The sequence below is a fragment of the Bemisia tabaci genome, chromosome 9 (genome assembly GCF_918797505.1).
Source record: "Bemisia tabaci chromosome 9, PGI_BMITA_v3".
Taxonomy (NCBI): domain Eukaryota; kingdom Metazoa; phylum Arthropoda; class Insecta; order Hemiptera; family Aleyrodidae; genus Bemisia; species Bemisia tabaci.
In genome coordinates, this window is record NC_092801.1 from 7,483,504 (window position 1) to 7,507,128 (window position 23,625).

At 43.3% G+C, this 23,625-nt stretch overlaps 2 protein-coding genes across 2 annotated transcripts; both read right to left on the reverse strand.

The window, feature by feature from the left end:
• Positions 1-16,288: 16,288 nt before the first annotated feature.
• LOC109041970 (uncharacterized) lies at positions 16,289-19,306 on the reverse strand. Its single transcript, XM_019058497.2, has one exon. The coding sequence runs from the start codon at positions 19,304-19,306 to the stop codon at positions 16,289-16,291; it is 3,018 nt and encodes a 1,005-aa protein (XP_018914042.2).
• Positions 19,307-19,317: 11 nt separating this feature from the next.
• LOC140225453 (uncharacterized) lies at positions 19,318-21,456 on the reverse strand. The gene has a single exon (XM_072304419.1). It carries the CDS (start codon positions 21,454-21,456, stop codon positions 19,318-19,320), a length of 2,139 nt encoding a protein of 712 aa, XP_072160520.1.
• Positions 21,457-23,625: the final 2,169 nt, after the last annotated feature.

Sequence of the window (23,625 nt, forward strand, 5' to 3'; positions counted from 1 at the left end):
GTCGTAATGTAAATGGGAGAGCTGGCGCTATGTTCTGGTCTACGAGTTCCGAGCCCGGTGTGCGCCGAGCTTCGGTCACATTTTCGATACATGTTCGATCCAAGATGGTGGTGATGAATGCGTAGTGATTCCTATGTTCTTTGTTTACATAGGTTGGCCGGGTCCCCGTGTATCAAAAACAATCGAATGTGTATCGAAAAGGTGACCCGGCGTAACACAGAAGTCTCGGAATTTGGGATCTGGAAAATGTATAAAAGTGGCGCTAGCCAGGGCCGGATTTACCTACTTGCCGCCCATGGGCCGCCTGTATTTTGCTGCCCCCTTCTCATTCGTTTTGAAACATCCATAAAAACCATCAAGTGAACGTGCCGGAGGGGGAGGGGTACATAAGACGCGTTTACCTACTCGCGCTGGATACATTTTTAACGAAAACCCTGTCAACACTACTAGCAAAATTTCACGGAACTTAGCGCGAAAGTTAAGTTCCGTAAACCTATCTCTATATGGACAAGGTCCTCCATTTATAAGAAATGAACCAAAAAATTATGAAAGAACAAACATAAATGTGGTTAAAGCATTTTAACTTCCGCCGCTGCGCCGCGCTGCGCTGATCGCACTGTGATTGGCGCAATGCGTGAAGTATTCCTGCAGTCTTGTAGGCGCTATACGTTTCACGCCAACCGCTCCTGACCGCACTGTGTTTGGCGCAATGGGTGATGTATTCATGCAGTCTTGTAGGCGCTAATATGTGTTACATGCCGATCGCCGCGCCGAGGGCTTGTCTTTTTCATCTCAAGTCCTCGTCATCATTCCTCTCTGCGTTGAGCTCCAGGCCAAATTGCGTGTTTAGTTCTTCTCTTCACTCTACTAAATAAAGATGCTATTTCTTGTATCACTGAAAACCGACATAATTAGAAATTACTACACTCTCAGGAAAGAGAGATTTCGTCCCCTTTTGTCATTGATAATTTTTTCTCTGAATCCAAGTTTTTTATACCTATATTTAAAAAAATCGCAAAATTTGCCGCCCCCTAAATTTCGCGCCATGCGCCGCGGCCCATGTGGCCACCCCCTTAATCCGGCCCTGGTGCCAGCTCTCCAAATTAAATCACAACTCTATGCGTACTCTACGGTTTAACTGCGGTTTCTTCTCTCGGTGCAATCTTGCAGCACTTTTGAAATAGTTCTGATCATTTTTTCCCATAATTACTAGAAGCATACAATCGCACCTGGAGGGGAGGGAAAAACTTCGCAACTCGAAATATGACCACCATTAAATCGCGAGTAGTGACGCTTAACGGTGCGGTGCGGTGGTCCGGTGCATTCGGGTTATCGATGATTCACGACATAAGCACCCTCCTTCAATCCGATCCGTACCAGACAGATTGAAACCAGTGGCGTGGTGTGAATTGCGATATATCGATTGGTATGCCATTTAAACCTATGGTAAAGAATCGATTATTAAGGTGTTCGCTGCGAACACCCTGTTTATCGATCCTTTTCCATGGGTTTAAATGGCAAAACAATCGATATATCGCAAAGCACGCCACGCCACTGATTGAAACGGATCCACGGAGCTACCACCCATATTGGTATTCGGTAATCCAAACCCCGCAATCGTCGTGTGAATTTTTTTCTTGAATCGCAAAAATTTCACTCACGCATTCTTGCGTCTGGAATTGATGGCCATCCCTGCCGTGATAGCGAAGAGAGCCGTAAGTGCAAAAATGAAGTTTTGAGAAAACGGGCTCAGAAGCTTCCGACCGGAACACTTTATTGAAAGAAGCCTCCGTTCTTTGTCAAATTGCCAAATTTTTTATTTTTTCAAGAATTTTATGTAAATTTTAATTTTCAATATGTTTCAAGATCGTCTCGTCGAAAGCCAGGATAAATTATGAGGAATCAAACGAAATTCTTTTTCGAAAATCCGCCGAGTAGAACCCTATAAAAGTGTACCTCAGCATGACTCCGTTTACATGACTCCCACAGTGTAAACCCCATTAGGCTCCGCACAGTGGATCGAGTCAGTTTGAGAGGTCGGACAAAATCTGAAAACTTTAAACAATTATAAATCCGTTTATACTAAACTTTGAGGTTCTAAAAGTGGTTCCATTGGTTTCCTCTTGAAATTTTCTGCGGTAAGCACCCCTTAAAATCTAAAATGTGACGTATTAAACATCAAAATTTGCAGTTTTAGTCTAAAATTTCATGTCCGACCTCTCTAATTGACTCGATCCACTGTGCTCCGTCAGGAAAAGGGCTATTTAAGAGAGGATTTTGGATTCAATCGTAAGACGCAGGTCAATTTGGCAACTGAGCCTAGTCGGCCGGGCCGGGCCGGGACAGTCTCAGTTCGTTGATTTTTCATCGGCGGCCTGGGTTCTGAGTGCATTATGCCGGCGGCGAACTTTCCTCGCCGAAGAAAAAAAATTAAAAATTACGGTCAAACGAGGCTCTGTTTGGGCAACGGGCCGGAAAGCAAAGCTTGAGTTCAATTCTTTCTTTTCGCGTTCCCTGTTGAACATTACGCAATCCCTTGCACAATGCAACGTTCGCAAATCAACTTCACGTGTGGAGGGGAATTTCTGGTTTCATGGAAGGAACGTGAGTGCAAGGAATGCTTTCATACACTGAAAAAAAGTTACGGGCTATATAGACATACCGCCCGCTTTCCGGGCGCAGAGGCCGTAAGTTCCGGGTGCTGGAGACGAAGCTTCGACTACTCCGAGTGCTGCACCCGGAACTTTCGGCCTCCGAGCCCGGAAGGTGGAATGTATGTCTATATAGTGTAATCAGTGGCGAGGCGCGAATGATCGACTATCGATATTTCTCCATTTGAAGCTATGGTACAGAATCGATTATCAAGGCGTTCGCTGCGAACACCCTAATAATCGACCCTTTTCCATCGGTTTAAATGGCACAACAATCGATGTATTATCGCAAAGCACGCCACGCCACTGTTCCGTAAATACAGCCTCCACGGACGTAGTTTTTTTTCCAATGTACACTCAAACTCTATGGGACAACTGGATCATCATAAACGGTTGATAAAGGAGAATTTGCAAGCAAATTTTTTATCGCTTTATCTGAGAGAGCTTTAAGGGCTGATTTTGTGGTGGGTATTTTTCATAATTTTTTTCTGAAACGGAAAGCAGTATAAAAATAGACTTGAAATGGAGAAAATGCACAGTCTATAGACGTTATTTGGCGAAATCTCTCATTTAAACACTGCTTTTTAGCAAATTAGACCATTTTGTCACATCTCCTCCAAATATTGTCGAATTTATGAACCAAAGGATGTATGAATCAAAATTTTGAATGTAATTTTCAATTCTTTTAATCACACGAATAAAAAGAAAGCAGAAATGTAATGATACATATATGTGTCCATTTTCTCGAACCATCTGAGGTAAAACCTCAATGAACTTATTTTGGAGAAGATTAGAAAACTTAGGGGTATGTTTTGAGGCGAAATAGTCGTGCGCAAGTTTCCAACACTGTAACATCTTTTCCGTCTTCGGGTGATTGGACCACGTTTAGCAGAAAGGAACCAAGCCACATCAGCTACCGCAAAATATAATTCGCCGATTTAATTTTTAACGTATAAATGGTGGTGCGGATTTTTGTGCGAATTCCAGTGAATTTCTGCATTGTACGAGGCAAACTCCTTTAAATTTTCAAAGGAATTCGCAAAAACATTCTCCCTCTAAAAAAAAAATTAATTGCCCATTGGCCAAAGCTGATGTGGCTTGGTTCATTCTGCTAAACGCGGTCCATTCAGAACATGTGTCTTGCGCTCTTATCACTTCCGGGACGGTCGTCGATTCTCCTCCAACACATCAAGCGCGACGATCGTTCCGAAAAAAAATACGTAAGACGATAGACGTATCGGATTCGATGCGAATACCTGGTGATTGCCACGGTGGAAGACCTCACATCCTTCGTCGCACTAGCTTCCTCCGCATAGTTTAATGTTCCCATCTTGCAGGCAACTGACGGCCGGTGTGTGTTAATGAAGGCGTCAAAAATTTAGAGAACTAGCGAGGGGAGGAGGGTTTGGAAAACATGAGGATTCGGGAGGAATGTATATTCACACATTGTACCCGGGTATTTCAATATCACAGGAGTTAGGCGAGAATTCAACAACATTTTGCAATAAGCAAGAAAAAAAAGAAACACTAAAAAATGTGGCTCAAACTGTATCTAACAAGGTAGTGTAACAGTGTAGGGCCCACACTACTTTGCCGGGAAAGCAAGGCCAAAAAGCTCAAGAGTTTTCAATTATTAGACTCATAACTTTAAGCTCTTATGATTTGCAATGAAGAACTGCTGTTTCGTTTTAGAAACAGCATACTCGTATAATATTGTATCTTGGAGGGTCCTGACTCGTTTTCAAAAAAACGATGGATAGGAAGGATAGGAAGGGATGCGGGATTATACGAGCAGGGGCTTAGAGAGGAGGACAAGGCGTATAAGTACAGTTTTTGAAAAAATTGAGATGTTAATAATTTCAAGCAAGACTAGTCTTGATGCATATTCTGCAAAAAATTCATTTCCAAAGTCCAATTTGTGGGCATCAGAAAGTCAGCTTGAACTTTCTTTCTGCCGTAAGGATCCATGTAACATTTCGAAACTTCAAACACGTGTTCCTCGAAATGGCAAAAACAGCACGTATGCTCCTTATGTACTCCAAGCCCCTCATATGATCTGTATACGAGTTGTTGTGGGCTAGGTCAAACTTTTGTCACCACTCGAGAACGCCTTCAGTTTCGAGCGATACTTCACTGCCAACACCGGAGTTAAAATATTTGTATCATAAATTGTCGTGCAGAATCCTTCGCTTTTGGAACATTCATTCATAAAGAATATTGTCTCACATGTAGTCGGAAAACTCCTTACAGAGACTAGGAATTATGATTGTCTTGTGGTTCGGTCTTTATTAATATTTTTTTTAATGCTTTTATGGATAAGCCAGAAACGGTACTTTCTATCCCAAAATGTTGCACAATGGACCATTGGACTAGGCACAATTTTATGCATTATGATGTTTTCTCATCAAAATTTTACGAAGAGCACGCTTTGTACAAAAAAAAAAAAAAAAAAAAAAAAAAAAAAAAAAAAAAAAAAAAAAATTACTGAAAGTAACTCTTAACCAAGATAATATTTTCGATGCATAAATTCAAACTTCCCGCTTTTCGACAAAACAAATAATCTCCTTGACTTAAATCACATACTAAACGTTACCGCGACAGTTTCTGCGGTACGAAAGTATAATAACGTCATTCTGGGTGCTTCGGCTCAGCTATTGTACGTTATTTACACTTTGAACAAGACATGGTTGGAAAAGAACACTGTTTATTGTGAAGCCTACAGCAGCACGCGATAAGATCAAAAAAGCCCCTTATATCTCTTGTAAGCGGCAAGTTCAAAATCTTTGGACCCAATGTTGAATAAAAACATTATTATCTTGGTTTGGAGTTGACATCAGTTATTTTTGTAGCTCAAACCGTATTGTGCGTGAACTTTTGAAGAGGCAACATCCATCGGAATGCTGAAAGTCAAACCTTGTCCAGTAGCCGATTGAATAATAATATCAGAACGAGCGGAAGGCGTCCTCAAGCATGCTGTTTTAGGGGGTATGACCCCTGGTCACCACGCGGTCCGACCCCCGGAGTGCGCTTCGCGCCAGCTATTAGTTTTATAATATGTCTAACAGTATGCGAATGACGCATATTCCTTTGGGTTAAACAATCAATCAGGCAAGAGCAACACGATCTGAAATCCAATGTTTTGCAATCTCCGTGAAAGGAAATGATAACAAAAAAATCTAGAGATTTTTTTCCTGGTTTTTTCGTCTGTTTCAAGCTCGGAGTTATTTAAAATCTCGTAATTACTCTCCCATTTGACGAACTTAATTACATAGAGGATTTTCGTGCAATGCTCTCGCCTACGTGCACTTTCGAGTCCAATCCATTTCGGAAAAGCGAGACCAATTTTCATTAACCTTGAACAGACCTCAGACAACATAACGGCAAGTTACGCTCTGTAAAGCCTTATCTGGGAGGCCATCTTCCCGATCTCGGCTCCGCTGTAAAATGGTAAAAAAACTCGAAAACGAGTACTCAGCGCGGTTGTCAATTTTACAGAGCAATGTTCATCATAATTAAATAAGTCGATGATAGAACTAAAAGTACCTCTATAGATGCTATAAAAGCCACGACACATCTCCTGGTATCGATCGTCTCGAATTGGATTAAACGTGATATTTCCAGAGATCATTTGCGCAGTTTGAAATTAGAATTGTCATATTTATTATTAATTAATTATTTTATCGAGATTAAATAACGAATATAATTAAATAAACTAATTAAATTTATTTTCATTAATTAATTACTCACCGGCTCGCGATATTGTTGTTTCTGACGCGTTTCGGCTGTGTGGAAAAACAAAATAAATCAGTTGCACCGATCACAGAATCGTATTTTGATACTAGATTCTTGTAGACCAGCTGAAAATAATAAGATCTGTCCAAACACCAACTTTCTACGTTCAATAGTAACCGCGATATCCCGCTTTGAAAAAGTCTGTTTATGACGCGATTGTGACACCCTTGGTTTCTTCCGCTTTGCTTTCATCCAAGTTTCACGTTGAGTAACCAGTGAATCACTGACTGACGTCGTAGACCGAATTTTTCAAATCGCGATTTCTCGGTCAATATTGAACGTGGAAAGTTACTGTTTGGACGGATCTAATTATTTTTAGCTGATCTACAATAATCAAGCATCAAACTCGATTTTGTGACTAGCGCAACCGATCCATCCTAAATTGTTTTCAAAAACCGATGTCCGACTCCCCTTATGGTCCCTTTTGCCCATCCCACGGGAGCTCGCACACTGAAAAAAAAAAAAAAAAAAAAAAAAAAAAAAAAAAACACAGGCCGTGGAAGCCGTACTTACGGGTTATAAAGATATACCGTCCTCATTCCGGGCTCAGGGACCGAAAGTTCGAATCACGGACAGTAGGTCTACAAAACAAAGGTCTACTCACAAAATGTGTACATTTTTTGGTCTACAGTCAAAATGTCTACATTCAAAATGTCTTCAGTTAAGAAGTCTACTTTTAGAATGCCTAAGAAAGTAAATGTCTACATATAACGCGTATATTAAAGGAAAATGAATACACGATGATTCTTCTCCATAGATACAACTAAAGAAGTAACTGATGTGAGTTCACCCTACCTACTCCATTCAGAAGTGAACTTTCTGAGTATGGACTTTTTTGTAGAAGACATTATTATTTGTAGACATTTTCGCAGTGGACTTTTTAGTTCTAGACATTGTAAATAAAGACCAAAAAATGTATACTCTCTGCTTGTGGACATTTTTGCTGTAGATCTTCTGTCTGCATACCGAAAGTTCCGGGCGTAGCACCAGAAGTAATCGAAGCAACGGCTCCAGCACCCGGAACTTTCGGTCTCTGAACCCGGAACGGAAGTTATGTCTATATAGACAGTATTTTTTTTTTTTTTTAGTGCACATTTGCAGGATCCTCAGAGACTGGAAAGCGCGAGGCGGAAGATGGCTCGTAGAGGGAAGTCAGATGGTCCGGGGGTCGTCTCGCCCCTAAAAAATCGTGGAAGTTGAGAGGCCCTCGTTTCGGCGGGGTCAGTATCGGATGACACGGCGTCGCTCGCCCGACGTAAGGGCGTATCACGATCCCCACGTGAGCCCCAGAAATCATGCGTTTATACGTGAAGCGAGGCTCATGGGAAATTGAGGTTGCGCCCTTTTGTCGGAGCGAGGGGCGACGATGGATGGAAGACGAGCAGGACATCCACCTCGGCCACCGCCCCTCTGGCTCGAGCATGTAAGTTCCGCTCGCCTCGTCTGAATATTCGGTCTCGACGCCGGCAGATTTCGCCCTCTAATTAGCAGATGTTGCTCCGAGGATGCCAGATCAGACGCTTCACTGAAAAAAAATTCTCGGCGTTTTTACCAAGGTCCGTTGGTACCTTTACCATCTCACTTTTTTTTACCAATTATTGGTAATTTTACCAAGACAGACTGGAAAGCTTACCTAAAAACCGGTATTTTTACTGTTTTTTTTAAGATAAGAGTACCACTTTTATTGGTAATCAATTCCCGGTAACTTTGCCATTTTATCGCGGTAATTCTACCACAGTCGATAAAAAATATTGGCGTTTTTACCAAAATCCGGTAAAATTACCGAGAAAGTTCAATAATTTTGCCGAAATTTCTCGGTAAAATTACCAATTCCATAAATGGTAATCTTACCAAGAAAAAACTTGGATCAAATAGAACCCTGAATTCTTGGTAATTTTACCCTTTTCTTAGTAAATACACCTAGATTTTTTTTTCAGTATTTATTCTTCACTTCAATGGAGATGTTGCATGTGTGAGGAATTTGCGATTTGACTGTTGATTCATATGTAAAAGTTCGCGAGAAACACGATGGTGCCACTGGTTTTCTCTGAAATCAACTCCCGAGCTCAAAAAAAGCTCTTAAGTTGAGGCCAAAATGACCGGGGATATCCCACGCTATCCTGAGAGTCCACCTTTACATGAAGACGAACTTTCCATGCAAAGATAGGGAGCAAATACATTAACAGAGTTGCCGTGTTTTCAGTTTTAGAGTCCCCAAACAAAGTGGCAGCCCTGTCAATGTATTTGCTCCCTATCTTCGCATGGAGAGTTTGTCTTGATGTAGAGGGGACTCTCAGGATAACGTCGGATATCCCCTCCATTTTGGCCTCAACTTGAGAGCTTTTTTGGAGCTTGGGAGATGATTTTAGAGAAAACCAGTGGCACCATCGTGTTTCTCGCAAACTTTTACTTAAGAATCAATGGTCAAATCGCAAATTCCTTACACATGCAACATCTCCATTGGTTTTCTTTTATTTCCTTCCAGTCCAGGCAATAATATAGAGGCAAAAAAGGAGCTGTTTGCATCTTGAGGAGTGTTTACCCCGTGACGTAGGTCGCCACAGCATGGCAAACAAAAACCGATATCCAAAGTATGAAGAACGGACCATAACGTCCGATTTTTTTTTGCTTAAATCGACACATGATATAAAGTCAACCACTTTATATAGATTGACTTTTCTCCATAAACTACATCATCTCCAAGAAAATCGATGATAAATGTCGCCCGTACCGACCTACGTCATCAGGGTCGGACTGGCTCGCATCTGAGGGCGTAGACCCTTGTAGTGTAATATTTCCTGGTAGGGCATCCCCTTCGTGGAGAGAGGATCAGAAAATGTTGGCAAAGAAGCACAAGTTTATGCTATTTTCAGGCTCAAAGTTTATTAACCTTACGGAGTTAAAATTGCAAAATTGAACGTATTGAAGTAACCGACAGACTTCTGATGTTATAGAACACATAAAAAATTAAAGCCACTAGTCGATCCAAGCACCATTATTTCCAAAAGAACCGAGCCGTTACTGCGGTTTACACGAGCTGAAGACGTGGGTCTGCAAAGCCATCCTAAAAAAGAATCAGACAAGAACCTGAAAAAAGAAGAAAGAAAAAGTATCAAGACGGCAAAAGGCAGGAAAGACGCATTCGGGCCTCTTTTTAAACTTTTCTCCTGAATCCGAGCGACACCTCATTGACAGCACATAGCAGAGCATTCGCTCACGCTTCACGCCATCGCGCCTTCAATTTTTCAGATGCAGCACGGACGTCCATCAAGTACGAATAGTTGTATCTCTGCGCCGTCGTAAACGCGCATCCTTTCCCTAATTCTATTTCCATAATTTGTTCGTTACCGTTTGTCCTATTCGTAATGGTGCTTCAAGCACTGCGTAAGTAACACTTAACACAGCGGAAGGTGAGAGAGATGTGTTTGGGCCTCTTTTAACTTTTCTCCCGAATCTGAGTAACACCGCATTGATAGCATATAACAGAGCATTGTGAGCTCACGCTTCGCGTCATCGCGCCTTCAATTTTTCAGATACAGCACGGACGTCCGTCAAGTACGAATAGTTGTATCTCTGTGCCGTCGTTAACACTCTTCCTTTCCCTCGCTTTATTTCCATGTTGTTTTTGTGTGCGTTTATCTTATTTATGATGGTGCTTCAAACTAGGAGCATAGAGCAGAGCATTGCGAGTTCACGACTCACGCCATCGTGTCTTACATTTTTCATATGCAATGTGGACATCAGTCACAACCCAACTAACGGTACATACACTGTTGCTGAATAATTAGAAATTGCAGTTCCGAATGGCAAAGTGTAGTCCATAAATCGATACATTTTGGTTCGCACTTTGTCTGGTGGTCCACTACACTTTTGAAAACATTATGTCTTTTTCCAGCTCTCTGCATGTCAAAATTTTTAGTGTGACTTGTTTCCGCGCTTAAATTTGCATTTTCTTGCATCTCTCTCAAGTTAATTATTAATTTCAAATTATCCGGAAGTTTCCGAAATTTTTTCGCAAAATCGGAATTTTCCCGGAGAATTCCCAGAACTTTCTCGGAACTTTCCCCGGAACATCATGAATTGGACTACATTTTGCAATTTGGAACTATAAATTCTGGCTCATTCGAAAAAACACATATGTTCATAAGGAAACGAATGGCGCATACGTTGTTTTTAAACCGAGCTAGAATTAATAATTCCAAATTGCAAAATGTAGTCCAATTCTGGTGCAAAAGCCCTGTCTTGTTGTCACCAAGTGCAGTTCACTGTGTTATTTTCTTCGCTTTTTAGTTCTTACATCGAGCGTTTACCCTTAAGACGGTGTAAATTTTTGTGGAAACGCCGGCAAGAACAACAAGAAGAGACAAATGAGGAGTAATTTTAGTTGGGCGGAACTTGGCCGGCATCCGGAGGTCATCAGGGAGCGGAGCGCCAGGGCAGCGCGCGGCTCCAGAATTTGCTCCGGTCCCAGAGGCAGCCAAATTCAAATTAGTCTCAATTTTTCAGCCGTCCCATCCTTTGCCAAATTTACTAAGTGTGCACCGTCTCAATCGTGAGGTCACCATGAAGGAGGCATGTAATCACTAAAGGATCTGTTCAAAACGTACTTTTTACGATGTTTTGACCCCCCCTCCCCCTTGTAACGCACTCGTAACGCAGCTCTACACCTCCCGTTGAATTACGTGACGGTGGCCTGACCCCCCCCCCCCCAATTTTTAAAAAAGTCAAGAAAACGCTGAGTAAACAGCTTGGAAAAATTCGGTTTTTTTTTTACATATTTCGTTGAAATACGACGGGAAGAGATCGATAAAGGAGTAAAAATATATGATTAGATTCATTCAGGAAGGGCGGAATTTTTAATTTTTTACCCCCCCCCCCCCCCCCCGGCTCGGAATTGTTACGTAACGCTGGGTTTGACCCCCTTTGTAACGCACCGTAATGCTGGCTCTAACTCTGCCGTGATAGCGAAGAGAGCTGTAAGTGCAAAAATGAAGTTTTGAGAAAACGGGCTCAGAAGCTTCTGACAAGATCATTTTATTGAAAGAAGCCTCCGTTCTTTGTCAAATTGCCACTAATCGTCCGGAAGACTCCTAGAAATCGTATGGATGATTAAAAATCGACCGATTTTATTCCCACTACATTAAAAGGGTATTTTTCATTTTCATGCTAGGTTATTGTTAGGCAAGACAGCCGTAGGTGCTATCTTCTGCATGCTTTCCTGGTTGCGTTTTGGACGCACAACAAACGCATTTTCAGGTTAGAAATTGGCAGAAGAGGGCGGCACTTAACCGGAAAGCACTGTTTTCATTGGCTCTCATGCATCTACGGCTGTCTTGAAAAAAAACTGTGTCATTTTTTGTGCACTTACGGCTTTTTCATACGTCTCGTTTTCATTAAATTAGGATGACTTTTGCTGTTTTCGCTGTCTCGGTAATTTCATCTAAAAGAGTTTAGACGAATTTTGAAGAAAACTCGATTTCGAAAATTTTGCGCTTACGGCTCTCTTCGCTATCACGGCAGAACTCCCCTCCCCCGAGTGCGTAACGTAAGACTTGGGCCCCTAATGTGCATCATTAGGACGACTCTGTTTTCCTCCGTGTCAGTGACCACTCCGTCCATTTTGTCTCTGTGCGGGAGTCATTTCGCAAACCCGAAATCCTTGGCTCGCAGTCTGTAATTTTTGGACTCGGAAGGGGCTGAACGCCAGACACTCCAGCCCCTTCCTTCTCCTCCCCCCCTTCCCCGACTGCAGCTACGACGAATCGGGCAGCTCTCGCGCGTAATTATCTTGTAATTTTGTGTTTCCGTCAGAGCGCCCGAATTCGCGGTCCTGCACAGAGCGCGGAGAGACTGGCAGAACTATGAGCGGAAACTCTAATCGAAAATGTGCAAGGAAGACAGGGCGAGGAAAGACAATGGACGAAAAATTCGCGCGAGGATCCTTTTTGCCATCGCTGCCAATTTGCTCCATTATTGATAAGCACTGAAAAAAAAATCTCGGTGTATTTACTAAGAAAAGGGTAAAATTACCAAGAATTCAGGGTTCTATTTGATCCCAGTTTTTTCTTGGTAAAATTACCATTTATATTATTGAACTTTCTCGGCAATTTTACTGGACCTTGGTAAAAACGCCAATATTTTTTATCGACTGTGGTAGAATTACCGAGATAAAATGGCAAAGTTACCGGGAATTGATTACCAATAAAAGTGGTATTCTTACCTGAGAAAAACAGTAAAAATACCGGTTTTTAGGTAAGCTTACCAGTCTTTCTTAGTAAAATTACCAATAATTGGTAAAAAAATGAGATGGTAAAGGTACCAACGGACCTTGGTAAAAACGCCGAGAATTTTTTTTTTCAGTGTAATGGACTTTCAGCCTTTCTTTCTGCCCTCCAAAAACGCGATTTTCCTTCTGGACAAGCCCGCTTTTAAAAGTCCAAATAGACCGTCTATAAATTACGTAGTTCAGAGTGAGGGGGGTCGGGTTGAGGAGAGCTTTATGCCATTTTGTTTTTTCGTGTTAATGGATAGGAGCCTACGTCCCAAAAGCGTTACAACGGGGGAGGGGCAAAACTGCCAAAAAAGTGCGTTACGTAATTTAATGACGGCCTCACAGACTTGAAGGAATTTCAAATGCGCCGGAAAAGCGAAAAAATGATGGAAATGATGCACTACGGCGGTCAAATGGCTATCTTCTCTCATTTCCCACTAATGTTTGTTAAAATAGAACCATTTCAATGTGGAATGGACCACTAGACAAGGTACGAATTTAAGCAATCTGATACATGTTTCTTAACCAGAATTTCACGTAAAACACGATTCGCGCAACGAAAATTACTGAAACTAACTCCTAACGAAGATACTATCGTTTTTATTTCACATTGGTTACGAGGAATTTGAACTGCCCGCTCTCAAGAAACTCAAAGCTCTACGTGAGTCAAATCGCTCACTACAACGGTTTCAGAAAGCTTCTCAATCGAGCAATGTTCATTTTCCACCATGTGTTGTTCAAACTATAGGTAAGCAATTTGCTATAGCTGAGCCAAAGCGTCAAGATTGAGGTTGCCAGATTTTTATACAGCAGAGACTGTCATAATAACATTCAGCGCGCGATGTGAATCACGTAGAGAATTGAGTTTTCATGAGCGGGTGGTTTGAATTCACGTATCAAGAATCGTTAAATATCTTTGGAAGGAGTTGAATTCGGTAATTTTCGTTGTGCGCGTCGTATTCTACGTGAAATTTTAGTTACGAGTCATGTATCAGAATGCTGAAATTCGTACCTTATCTAGTGGTCCATTGTAAATTGCAAACGCGTGTTAACTACAGACAAAATGAATGAGAATCGAATCTTATTCTGAAGATAGTTTGGACTATCATATTATTTTCATGTACGAGGAGTAGAGAGGCATTGACAGAAATCGCAGAGGCTCGTGCTCGTCTCTGATTGGTGCCGAGTGGCATCATTCTGTTCGGCGCGAAACCGCGCGGGGCGTTTTAAATCTGCGGAAAAGTTACGCTCTTTGAATTGCTTATTTCTCGTTCTGCGTTACTTTTTTTGCGTTTTTAATGTGAGCATCGTGTTCCACGCATCAGTTACCTTTAGAAACGTGTTTACGGAAGTCGAAATTCGTTCACGGTTTACTGACCCGTTAATGGCTTTCAGATGTATTGTTACATAGAATCAAAAGGAGGGTATGGATTGGATCGACATGAATCGATCGAAAAATGAATTCGTGAATCGATCGACACCAATTCGATCGACATGAATCGATTGACACCGAATCGATCGAAAAATTACTAAAAACCCGGTACCGATTCGATCAAAAAATTATTAAAAACCCGGTATCGATTCGATCGACATGAATGGATCGAAAATTAAAACGTGAATCGATCGACACCGATTCGATCGAAAAAATTCTAATGATTAACGGGCTTGTCGATCGACTCACGGGTTTGTCGATCGATTCACGGGTTTGTCGATTGACTCACGGCACGAACGAAGGCCCTTGTTGGAAGATCACGAAAGTTTCGTAACTATTGTTTTTTGAGTCGCTAATTGCAAAGATTTTAACAACCTGACCTATTAATTGTGGGCAAGTTTATGACACGCTGCGGTACAGCGTGCTGCCAGCTCGAAGCGCACATTGGCGCCTACAAACCTAAAGCAAAGGGACACTTCCTGCATTGCGCAATGCTTGAAGTATCCCCTTAGGTTTGTAAGCGCCATGTACGCATTGCGCAATGCTTGAAGTATCCCCTTAGGTTTGTAGGCGCCATGTGCGCATTGCGCAATGCTTGAATCAATCGACCGTGAATCGATCAACGTGAATCGATCGACACCGATTCGATCGAAAAATTATTAAAAAACCGGTATCGATTCGATCGACATGAATGGATCGAAAATTAAAACGTGAATCGATCGACACCGATTCGATCGAAAAAATTCTAATGATTCACGGGCTTGTCGATCGACTCACGGGTTTGTCGATCCATTCACGGCTTTTATCGATCCGTTCACGGGTTTGTCGGTCTGTTCACGAGTTTGTCGATCAGTTCACGGCTTTTGTCGATCGATTCACGGCTTTTGTCGATCGATTCACAGGTTTGTGGACCAATTCATGGTGGTCGATCGAATCGGTGTCGATTGATTCGTGTCGATTGTCGGGCAGGACAAACCATTAATAATAATAAAATAAATGAAAATCGAAAAAAAAATAACTGAGAGGTGTGGACTGTATGAGTTTTTGTGTTAAAGGATACCAGGCTGCGCGGAGCCGGCTTCAGAACGAGTCTGGGTTCCCTAACTTTTTGAGGCGAGATCGAGATCGAACAAAAATACTAAGAGATGAATGAGTTGATTGAAAAAGAAGTTTCACATGAGAGGCGGAAGGCCAAGAAAATTAACTGACGAATGGCTGGAAGAGCCTTAATAAGAAACTAAACGAAATTATACGAATTTTAAAGTGAACTTTTAATGAGAGCAAAGAAAACCTAACTAAAACGCGACACCTCTGGAAACCAGAGGGAAAAGTCTCTACTGGGAATCCAGTAGGAAAACCGAAAATAATAAAAAAAAAAAAAACCTACTTAAGAGAAAATAATACACTGCTGGGAACCAGCAGGAAAAACTTACAATCAGAAAATACTTATTTAGCTGCTGGGATCCAGCAGGAGAGAGAGAGCTTGAGCCGAGAGGTGAGTGACTACTGGAAGCCAGTAGTTATGGCAAGAGATCGAATACTTACGAATTGGACATGGACCCAGAGGGGACCCTAGTTAGAGCCATGCCAATCCAATTAATGAGAGACGTGAAAATAAAGCAGAAAAAACCAACTAGAAAACAAATGATAAAAAAGCTGGGCAAAGCAAAGGCAAAAGTTACATACCCTAATCAGGGTGAGAACATAAAATTAAATTCTTCTTAAGATTTCTCCGGGAAAAACGGGAGCGGGAGAAAACAGGATAATCAAGGCGATACCCGCGGCATCTACCGGCGCGACGCGGTACCGCGGGATTTCAGTCGGTTCAGCGCGGGGAGAGATATGCGCTGGCCGTCGGTGACGGCGGCTCATTTCGACGATGCCGCATAACGTTCCAACTGGTTGAACATACCCGCCCCGTTGGAAACACCCAGTTTCCAAAAAACAAACAAAAAATGGAGAACGAACAAAAGGGAAGTTTGATAGCTTGGTAAATAATTGTTTAATTTCATTAAACACTTCTGAATACTAAAATTCAAACTTAAAAAAAAAAATCTTAGCGAGCTTAAAGAGTAAAAATGAGAGCAATGCAAAAGAAATTCGTTAGAATTTGCAAATTTCGCGCGAGAACGAGGAGATCGTTCATGGGTCTGGTAGTGGAACCAGTTTGCGAAGAGGGCGCAGGAGCTTCGTGCCATTGAAATGGACTTCGGCGGTGCGAGGGGTTTTATCTCGCCCGGGGAGAAGCTTCACTATACGTCCAAGAGGCCAATTTCTCGGTGGGGAGGACTCACCAAGTACAAACACCAGATCTCCAGGCTTAGGAGGGGATTGGTGATTTCGCCATTTTTCTCGGGGCATAAGAGAATGCAAATATTCATTGGACCACCTCTTCCAGAAAACTTGATGGAGGTTCCTAAGGAGTTCCCATCTATCGAGGCGGTTCAAGGGAGTAACTGAATAATCATACTCAGGGACATCCGTGAGGGGGGCACCTATGATAAAATGGCCGGGTGACAGATAATCGATTCCATCATTTGGATCTGAGGACAGACGGCACAAAGGGCGACTGTTGAGAATGGCCTCGATTTTGTGAAGCACTGTAGAGAATTCTTCATAAGTGAGAGGATGAGGCTCCAGAGACCTGCGTAAGTGATGCTTCACCGATTTTACTGCAGCTTCCCAGATTCCCCCGGTCCATGGCGCGCAAGGCGTTGAGAAGGACCAACGAATATTTCGTTGAGAAAGGTGCTCGCTTATTTCATCTTGATGCTTTGCGAGGAATTGGAAAACTTCTCGGAGATGACGAGCCGTTTTAGTGAAGTTAGTTCCATTGTCAGACATAATTTGTTGACATAATCCTCGTCGGGCCACGAAACGATCAAGAGCGTCCATAAATTTGGCGCCCGTTAATTCTGTCACCAATTCTAAGTGTAGAGCCTTAGTGGATAGGCAAACAAATATACAGATCCAAGCTTTAGAAATTCGAGCGTTTCTCCTATTATGTTCTTTGATGTGCATCGGTCCTGCATAATCGACTCCGACGTTCAAGAAGCATCTAATTTGAGAGAATCGGATGGGAGGTAAATCCGCCATTACAGGTTGGAAAGATCGGGCCTTGTACTTGTAACACCGGATGCACTGGTGGATTACCTTCTTCAGCAGTCCCCGAATACCGATAATCCAGTAGTTCCGTTGGATAGCTGCTTGAGTGGAGGTTATTTCAGAGTGAAAATTAATATTATGATAGTGGTGACAAATTAACTGAGCCAAGTGAGATTCTCGGGGAATCAGAAAGGGGTGCTTCGCATTTAAAGGGAGATTAGCATGTTTCAAGCGACCGCCTACCCTGAGAAGACCCAGGGAGTCAATAAAAGGAGATAAAGAGGCAAAGGTGGGAGGGCATTCATCTTGAGACTCGATTGTGTGGATTTCCTTGGAGAGATGAAAACGTTGAGTGATTCGCACGCAGAAGTCGCGAGAAGAGTCCCGTTCCTCAGGAGTGAGAATGTTTGAGGAGTGATGAGGATGGTTTGAGCGCGACTTGCGAGTAAGCATTACGAAGCGCCTTATATATCCAATGGTTCCAACGAGCTTGGATAATGAGGAAAATTTAGAGAAGAGTTCGATCCAGAAATTATAATTTTGCGGAACTGTTACCGCATATGATTGCTTTATCTCAGGCAGTTCTTCCGGTAAGGTTGCAGGCATCAGCGGCCATGAGTCGAAGCGTTGACGCAGGAAAGGGGGTCCATGGAGCCACAGGGGAGAATCGAGGAGTGCAGAGGGAGTCGCACCTCGGGAGAGTAAATCGGCTGGGTTGAAATCCGTGGAGATGTGGTGCCAAATTCCGGAGGGGCAAATTTCGATTATTCGACTAACTCTATTGGAGACAAAAGTATGCAGTAGATGGGGGGATTTTTGCAGCCATCCCAGCACAGTAGTTGAGTCAGTGAAGAGGAGAATTTCAGTTAGACTGAGCGAGTCAAAATGCACCTCAAGAGACTGCAAAAGTTGCGCGAGAAGCAAAGCTGCGGAGAGTTCTAAACGAGGGATGGTGAGGGTTGGCGATAAAGGAGCGACTTTACTTTTAGCGCATATCAAATTCGAGTCGAAATTTCCATCAGAGCGAGATGACACCAGATAGAACACGGCACCGTAGCCAAGGAGACTGGCATCGCAGAATCCTACTAAACGAAAGTCCTTTGAGTGAGGAGAGATGAGGAGGCGAGGGACTTTGAAGTTCTCCAGTTGGTGCATTTCACTAGTAAACTGCATCCAGAGCTTATGCAGATCAGGCCCTACGAGTTGATCCCAGTCGAGAGTTCGTCGCCACAACAGCTGCATGAAGTGTTTCATCCAAAAGATGACCGGGGCCAACCATCCGCAAGGGTCGAAGGCACGAGCAATATAGGATAGAACTGATCGCTTGGTGACAGGTGTGTCTGAGGAATACGTAGATATCCTATAAATGAACGAATCTATTTCTGGAATCCAACCTGAGCCTAAAACCGAGAGGAAACCATCTTCGAAATCCCTTATACTAACAAAAGTGGCGCGCCTATCCGGGTGTATGTCTGCCATGACTTCCGGGGAGTTACTGGCCATTTTATGGAGGGTAAAACCTCCCTTATCTGCGATGCCGATTAATTCGTCCTTGAGTTGGATAGTGCAAGGGACATCAGAAGATCCGGTTGTGATGTCATCTACATAAGTATAATCATGCAGTGATTTTGATGCTAGAGGAAAATCTGGCTTTTCATCAGTAGATAGTTGTCTCACCGAGCGCTGAGCGAGGAAGGCTGATGGGGTGAGACCGTAAGTTACAGTCAGTAACTCATATTCCTGAATTTCAGACTCAGGATGAGGGCGCCAGAATATGTGTTGATACTGGCAATCTTCGTCTCGAACTAGAACTTGCCGATACATCATCTTGATATCACAGCAGAGAGCTATCGGTTGCAGGCGGAAGTTGAAGATAATATCCGGAATATCCCGTTGCAGTTTAGGTCCTTTCATTAGAAAATCATTGAGAGAGCGCTGATTTTCATCACGAGCCGAACCATTAAATACGGCGCGGACCTTAGTGGTGCTAGAGGACTCTTTGATGACTGGATGATGTGGTATGATGTATTTGGAGGGCTTATCTGCGAGCTTCATATGATCAAGACTCAAATACTCGAGAAAAAATTTTGATAGGCTTCATAAAGAGGAGGGTCCTTTTTGAGCCTTCTTTCCAGTGATAAATATTGTTTGAAAGCTTGAGCTCGATTGGAGCCGAGATTTTTTGGGTCACCAGAAAAGGGGAGGGGCACAACATAACGGCCTTGCGGAGTACGAGAGTGCTGCTGAGCGAATAAATTTTCACAAGCTGTTTCCGCAGGGTCAGGAGCCCTTTTCTGAGAGATGCTTTCAATTTCCCAAAATTTGCAGAGAGCATTTTCAAGAGGTCGGAGAGTAGTCAAAAATGAGAAAAAATTGAGATGACAATATCGAGAGTCAGATGCAGGAGCATTTCCGATGAGGACCCATCCAAAAATTGATGAGTAACAATGAGGATTTGATTGATTTTGGAGCTTTTCACCCAGCATGACGTCACCATACAAATCAGCTCCGAGGAGAAAATCGATTTCGGAAGTCTTGTGGAAGTCAGGGTCAGCGAGTTGCAGAGAGTTGACTTGAGCTATTACAGAAGCAGCTACATTGAGGGGAGGCTGGGGTTCTGCAATTGATTTCAGTACGAGAGCTGAAGCTTTAATTTGTGATGATGGCTGAGTGCGTGAGATGAGTGTGCAGTCAGAGCGGCCGATGGGGTTGGGTACGGAGGAACTCGAGAGGCCCGATAAGCGCTGCTGAAAAGGTTGAATTTTGAGTCCAAGCCGCCTAGCGCATTTTTCTGTTATAGCACTGATTTGTGATCCGTTATCGATCATCACGCGTACTGTTTGAAGTTCCCCGCTTGAGTCTCTGCATAGGACAAGAGCCGTGCCTAACAGCACAATCTGTGTAGTATTATGCTGGGAAGCACATGTATGCGCAGATTTGGGGGGCCCTGAGTCATTTGTGGTCAGTGTGGAGTCACCCTGTTTGTCATTCGAAGAGGGGCGATGGAGTAAGGTGTGATGTCTGTCCTTACAAGTATGACAAGTAACCTTTGAGCCACACTGTGCGACTGAATGAGAGGTACCAAGACAATTGAAACAATTGCCAGCACTCTTAATAAATTCCCTGCGCTTTTCTGCCGAGAGATCCGAGAATTTGTAGCATTTATAGATGCTGTGATTGTTGGTCTTGCACAGAGAGCACTTGAAATTTGGAGATTTAGAGGCGTGCAGAGCAGCTTTAGGTGGGCGTTGAGGAGAGTTATTGGGTGGCTTGGAAGACTGGCGAGTTTCTTTGCCGAGACCCAACATAGAGTCCTCCAATTGTCGCGCCAAATCCTCCAAAAATTCCACAATTTCGGAGACAGTGGGAAAAACTGAAGCGTCTTTTCTTTCTTCCTCGAATCGTTGTCTGAGCTCGGGTTCGAACTTCCGTAGGATAACTGTAGTCAATACAGAATTGTCATCATTCTGAGTTTGACCAAGCGCAGCCAAAGCGTCCATGTGGCTAGACAAAAAGGACACGAAAGTTCGGAGAGAGGAGCCGGAACTCATAGAGACAGGAGCTGAATCGATGATCTTGCCGATATGAAAAGTTACAATCCGTCTTTTGTTGCTATATCGTTTAGTGAGAGTATCCCAGGCGATTGTGTAATTTGCTGACGTGAGGGGCAAATGCTTGATAAGAATGAGGGGTTCGCTGGAAAGGCATCCCAAAAGATATTGAAACTTTTCAATGTTGTCTAGAGAATCCTGTTTATGAATAGTAGACTCAAAAAGATTTTGAAACGTGATCCACGATTCTATGTCACCATCAAACTTAGGTAACGTTAATTTTGGTAATCGGACGGAGGACTTGTTCAAAAATGTACCCGTAGTGTTATTCGCACTAGGAGTAGAGGGGGGGGTTTCGTCCGGGAGCAAGGTAAGGAGCAATGCCGTGACAGCAGCATATTCTTCGTTCACTTTTACGTCAAGAGTGTCGAACTCATCTTCATTATAATCTTCGGGGAGGTCATCCTGGTACATAAGCTTTTTATATAAATCCAGGTATGAGTTATACTTCGAATGCACCTCCTCCTTATATGCCTTGATTTGATGGATGAGGAGCGAACTCAAGGGATGACTGAGTTTTTTAGCGGTTTCTTTTATGAACGCCAGCCGCTTAATGAGTAAGGCGCTTTGGCGAGAGTAAACAGCATATTTCATTTTGAACTGAGGCGAGGATACGACAACTTAAGTAGCAATAATAGAGAGCGTAGAGCGGAGGTATGCCGTGAAGCATAAATTGCGTGACTTACAGTTGAAGGCGCTTATCGAAGTCCGCTGCTAGAGAGAGCCGGAGACGGACGTCGTGAGCCGATGAGACGGGGAGCGCCGAGGAGAGAGAGGGGGGTAGTCGCGACAACAGCGCAGGCGTCGGACAGAGCTTAGAGAGACTTATCGTAGATCGAGACTAGGACAAGTCGAGGAGCGACATAATTGATCGTACAGAGAGATCAAGAGAGGAAGAGAGGTCATTTTCCATTTTTTACTGATTCATAGAAAATTACAAAACAACTAAAAGAGAGATCCGGCCCGAGGGACCAAATTTTGTCGGGCAGGACAAACCATTAATAATAATAAAATAAATGAAAATCGAAAAAAAAATAACTGAGAGGTGTGGACTGTATGAGGTTTTGTGTTAAAGGATACCAGGCTGCGCGGAGCCGGCTTCAGAACGAGTCTGGGTTCCCTAACTTTTTGAGGCGAGATCGAGATCGAACAAAAATACTAAGAGATGAATGAGTTGATTGAAAAAGAAGTTTCACATGAGAGGCGGAAGGCCAAGAAAATTAACTGACGAATGGCTGGAAGAGCCTTAATAAGAAACTAAACGAAATTATACGAATTTTAAAGTGAACTTTTAATGAGAGCAAAGAAAACCTAACTAAAACGCGACACCTCTGGAAACCAGAGGGAAAAGTCTCTACTGGGAATCCAGTAGGAAAACCGAAAATAATATAAAAAAAAAAACCTACTTAAGAGAAAATAATACACTGCTGGGAACCAGCAGGAAAAACTTACAATCAGAAAATACTTACTTAGCTGCTGGGATCCAGCAGGAGAGAGAGAGCTTGAGCCGAGAGGTGAGTGACTACTGGAAGCCAGTAGTTATGGCAAGAGATCGAATACTTACGAATTGGACATGGACCCAGAGGGGACCCTAGTTAGAGCCATGCCAATCCAATTAATGAGAGACGTGAAAATAAAGCAGAAAAAACCAACTAGAAAACAAATGATAAAAAAGCTGGGCAAAGCAAAGGCAAAAGTTACATACCCTAATCAGGGTGAGAACATAAAATTAAATTCTTCTTAAGATTTCTCCGGGAAAAACGGGAGCGGGAGAAAACAGGATAATCAAGGCGATACCCGCGGCATCTACCGGCGCGACGCGGTACCGCGGGATTTCAGTCGGTTCAGCGCGGGGAGAGATATGCGCTGGCCGTCGGTGACGGCGGCTCATTTCGACGATGCCGCATAACGTTCCAACTGGTTGAACATCGATTGATTCACGTTTTCATTTTTCGATCGATTCACGTTTTCATTTTTCGATCGATTCATGTCAATCGAATCGACACCGGTTTTTTAATAATTTGTCGATCGATTCACGTTTTCATTTTTTGATCTATTCACGTCGATCGAATCCATGCCCTCCAATCAAAATGGGGGAATCTGGCGTTCGATATCAGAACCGGCAACGTTGCTGAAGTTGAGTACCCGATGGCCGGAGACAGGGGAGCCGGAGCCAAAACGGCGCAGCAGAGCGCGTCAGAGGGAGATGCAGCGGAGCGGCCCGGGCCTGGGGCCCCCGGAGGCCCCGGCCCGGCCCCCAAACTAAACAAACGCCTAAAAAGGAAGGGAACGCCGTGCCCGGCCGAGGACTTGATTCTGGCCCCCCGACGTCGCGGAGTTGCCAACCTCGCGGAAAACCAACCGCGGGAGACTCATCAAACGCTCATCGAATGACCGCACTGCCGGGACTGCCGCGCCGGAGTTAGAAAAGCCTGCCTGGTGCATGAGTGGAGTTTTTGAAAAAATTGAGATTAAAATGATTTCAAGTTTAACTAGTCTGCTGTCCCCCACAATAAGCCTTCAGTTCCCAGAGGCGTAGGAAGGGGGGCCCAGGGGGGGGGCCTGCCCACCCAGAATTGGAAATAGTATAATCTGGCCCCCCCCGCAGAAATTCTGGAAGGTGCAAAAACACTTTCTTCAACGGTAAGTCTCTGTCGCCGTGGCCCGTGAGAGGATGCCTTTAAATAGAAAAACCTGTTGAATGCAACAATTTCAAAGTATTTTAACCTTAAAGCTGGGTGATGTTTTCACAAGTTCCGGGAA

What these genes read in the sequence shown, in the direction of transcription:
- LOC109041970 (XM_019058497.2), bottom strand. Translation starts at nt 19,306, where the DNA reads ATGAAGCTCGCAGATAAGCCCTCCAAATACATCATACCACATCATCCA.
- LOC140225453 (XM_072304419.1), bottom strand. Translation starts at nt 21,456, where the DNA reads ATGAAATATGCTGTTTACTCTCGCCAAAGCGCCTTACTCATTAAGCGG.